This window comes from Haliotis cracherodii, unplaced genomic scaffold, assembly GCF_022045235.1.
Source record: "Haliotis cracherodii isolate W230 unplaced genomic scaffold, xgHalCrac1.p SCAF_1, whole genome shotgun sequence".
NCBI lineage: Eukaryota > Metazoa > Mollusca > Gastropoda > Lepetellida > Haliotidae > Haliotis > Haliotis cracherodii.
The window spans coordinates 77,569,408-77,572,926 of record NW_027266264.1 but is presented as its reverse complement, the minus strand read 5'-3'; the positions used below and the strand labels follow the sequence as shown (position 1 = coordinate 77,572,926).

At 43.2% G+C, this 3,519-nt stretch overlaps 1 protein-coding gene across 1 annotated transcript; it reads right to left on the bottom strand.

The window, feature by feature from the left end:
- Positions 1–454: 454 nt before the first annotated feature.
- On the bottom strand, positions 455–2,464 carry LOC139469195 (uncharacterized protein RT0683-like). Its single transcript, XM_071251329.1, has one exon. It carries the CDS (start codon positions 1,935–1,937, stop codon positions 906–908), a length of 1,032 nt encoding a protein of 343 aa, XP_071107430.1. The 5' UTR covers positions 1,938–2,464; the 3' UTR covers positions 455–905.
- Positions 2,465–3,519: the final 1,055 nt, after the last annotated feature.

Sequence of the window (3,519 nt, the reverse complement as noted above, 5' to 3'; positions counted from 1 at the left end):
GGTCGTTTTGAGAAAAATCCCAGACAACCCCCTCCCCCTCCCCCTCCCCCCTCCGAATATCAAATGGTCAGCCCCTTGCATTTTATCGCTGTGCGTGGAAAGGGAACACATTCATTAATGTGTTTCAAATTACTGGTTAAGTAATCTTAAACAGCTTTTATACAAAACATATATTTATCATTCTTTCCATAAAACAAAAACGTCTATCATGATTGATTGCAAGAAGTCAGCCCTGCCTCTTTAAACATGTGCTTAACACTATACATGTGCTGAGAGGAAAAACAAACACGATCCCCTACCTCCGTTTAGTCACACATGCCGATCAACGTAATAATCAAACTCACACATCTCCCCGTTAAAAGCATTTATCTTGCAGATAACGTCAGATGTTCAACTCTCACAACCATCTCCGAAGCGACCATGAAGCAGGGGTCTGAAGATAAGAACAGTAACTCAATCCCGTTGTCCCAGCTTGCTAGTCAATATTTACCGATGACCTTTGTCACTCTGTTCCTTTGATATGTAATAAATGTTGACGCTCCTTCACATCGCGATCCGATACACTCAACAAGTAATCCACTGAACGGTTCACCCCGATTAACTCTAGGTCGATCCTTTAAACGTTCTTGTTGCGAACACACGGGCCACAAGTGCTTGTTCTTCCTGTTGGCAGAATATCAGAGGAATGGCATAAATGCTTGTGGGAATAAACAGGCACTTCAGTTTGAGATGATAATATTATGACAAATGGAAAGTCTGCAATTTCGAGTTTTCATTGTAAGTTAACAGTCCTGTTCTATTGGCAATAAGTCAAGGTTGGATGAAACAAACACTCGCTGACTATCACATATACACATTTTCACTGTTATTCAATGATATGAGACAGCGAATGATGGCGGCCTCGATTAAACTTCCTCCTTTTCGTCTAAAAACCAGCTTAGAATGCGGCCGTTTACTCGAAGAGTCTCGTTAACACCTTGACGCACTATAGTCCTGGATACAAAAGGAAACTTGTCCATCAGAAGCGAACACGGCACCGATTTCCTGAATAATGACGGAACTGAATTTTCTCGCCTATGGTCATATATATTAGATTCACACGTATCTGGATTGTAGTTTTGGTATAAAAAAGATTCTATATCCCGCGGTGCAGGTATTGTCATATCTGCGAATGGGCGCATTTTCAAGGGGAATATGATGTCTTTATCATACACGAATGTGTCTGAATAAACAGGATCTCCATCCCAAATATGAGTGGAATTTTCCTCGAAAAAACTTATGTCCAGAAATGGCCAGTCCCAGGTGTAGCCCCTGATTGGCCTGGACAACACGGAATAGAATTTCCATCTTGTCTTTTGTTTCACGTCCAGAAAATAATGTGGTTTTAGTTGGCTCAGAAGTTTATATACCAGCTGCCTCTCACGCCTTGAAACAATGAAATCTGCGTCATCATCCCAAGGTATGACGTCATGGTGACGATAAGAACCAAGAAGCGTTCCTCCGTACATGAAATAGGTAATATCGTTGTTATACATCACACTAACGAAGCGATGGATGATGGAGGAAAGAAGCCGAGATTCCTTCAAGGTCACCGTTGGTCGAAATGCCTGTAACAGCCTTAATATTTTCTCTCTTTTAAGCAGTAAGTTTCTGTTACCATGAAAACGTTTTGTATCATTAACAAGAGGTATATGTAAGGAATGCGAGAACATTGGAATCTGTCCTGAGGAATGTGGAATGACGTATGGCCCTTCCTGGTGAGCATGTGCATTCTTTTCAGAAGAATGCTCTGACAGATGCAAGTTAGTTGATGATGCCTTCTCGATCAATTGAATAGAGTTTGCTCTCAGCAGCCATCCTGAATACAAACACACAAAATTGGTGACCGCCACAATAAGGAAATATGTGACAGTCTTCGTCCACCTCAGAGTCCGCATGGCGGATGTTGTGGTCGCTGACACTAGAGGTATGTATGTACAATCAACACTCACTTACTACAGAGGTACCCCACAGGTGTAGACTAACATTACGGGACAGCCCAGCAGGCGTGCGTCAATTCATCGCCGTCATGACGAGCACAAAAATATCCAGTGTGCACATGATAAAGCCTACGATTAATGTCAATCATCTTCCTCCCGCTTCACGTTCATCGAGCAGGCAGGCACATCTTCCTCTTCTTTCACTTCTCCACTTCAGAATATTCCGCATCTCTATTCATCATATCGGAACATTTTTTTATGTCTGGGAAGCAACTGTCCTCAAACAGAGTAATCCGATTCCATGACATCAAGTTGCGTTTTAAGACAGCATGTCATCTATAAACTACCGTATATAACAGCAGTCATGCTGTAACATCGCTGATAAAACATTAGAGCTGGACATTTTCTAATCTGTCTTCGTGTAACGCAGCATAGGGCAGATCGTATCGGTGTTCATACGCTACGACACAACTGATCGCTTACACACGTGCAGACTTCCTCCCGCCCGCCGCTTCCTATCGTCTGCTGTTGTCGGCTGTTTCTGCCACAAGCAGACGACTCTCCCGCCTCGCGCTGGCAGCGGTCACGTGGGGTCCTGCGGTGAGAACATGCACTCGCAAGCGAGATCAGAGGTCACTCAAGGATTGCTGACGAGGAAATAAGATAATTGAGTGATTATTTTCTCAGCATTTGATTGGAGATTTACTATAATTGTGTACAAAGGATCACATTTCGTGATAAAGTTCAGGGGATATTCAGTGTAACACCCATAGTCGTCTCTCTTTCCTTCCATTTCAACGCCGAATTCTCGCATTTCCTGTTTTCTCTCCAAACTTTGAGTTTGTCAGTCAAATATTGTTGTTTATGTTGCGTGTTGAAGCCTATTCTCTCCACACCATCAGAAAACAACAGATCGCACGGAGAGACAGAATCGGAGACAGGTATTCTTCCTATTACAGGGTGGTACATCACTTGCCATGTGTCTAGGAGGGCTATATTTAGTGTCCCATTACCAGTGTGGCAGTTCATCAGTGACAGCTCTCTACATGTACAGTTACAACAACCCCCTCCCATCCCTACCCACCCGTAAGAGGTGGGTGAGGTGAAATGGGATTTAACGTCGCGTCAAAGATTATTGCACTTATTATGCGACGTGTGTGTGTGTGTGTGTGTGTGTGTGTGTGTGTGTGTGTGTGTGTGTGTGTGTGTGTGTGTTTGTGTGTGACTGCTTGTACTAGTCCGGACTGATGCCGATTTTTAGTGCTAGTTTAACATTAATACCCCACTCAGACACAGTAAACTGACTCCGAGACGACCAGTCCTTGTGACTCCACGGAATGCTATACACAACTCTTCAACTCTGCTTCACACTGAATAATAATAATAATAATAATAATAATAACAACAATAATACCCCCATAATTCCATAAACATGACGCAGAACTATATGAACCCCATTGTGGGTGTCCTGCACCGTGTTATAGCCACGTAAAGCGGCGTAAACCTCAACTCACTCACGCACATCAATCAACCGACAGCA

Bases quoted from the DNA above. Each gene is read 5' to 3' on its own strand.
- LOC139469195 (XM_071251329.1), bottom strand. From the start codon at position 1,937: ATGCGGACTCTGAGGTGGACGAAGACTGTCACATATTTCCTTATTGTG.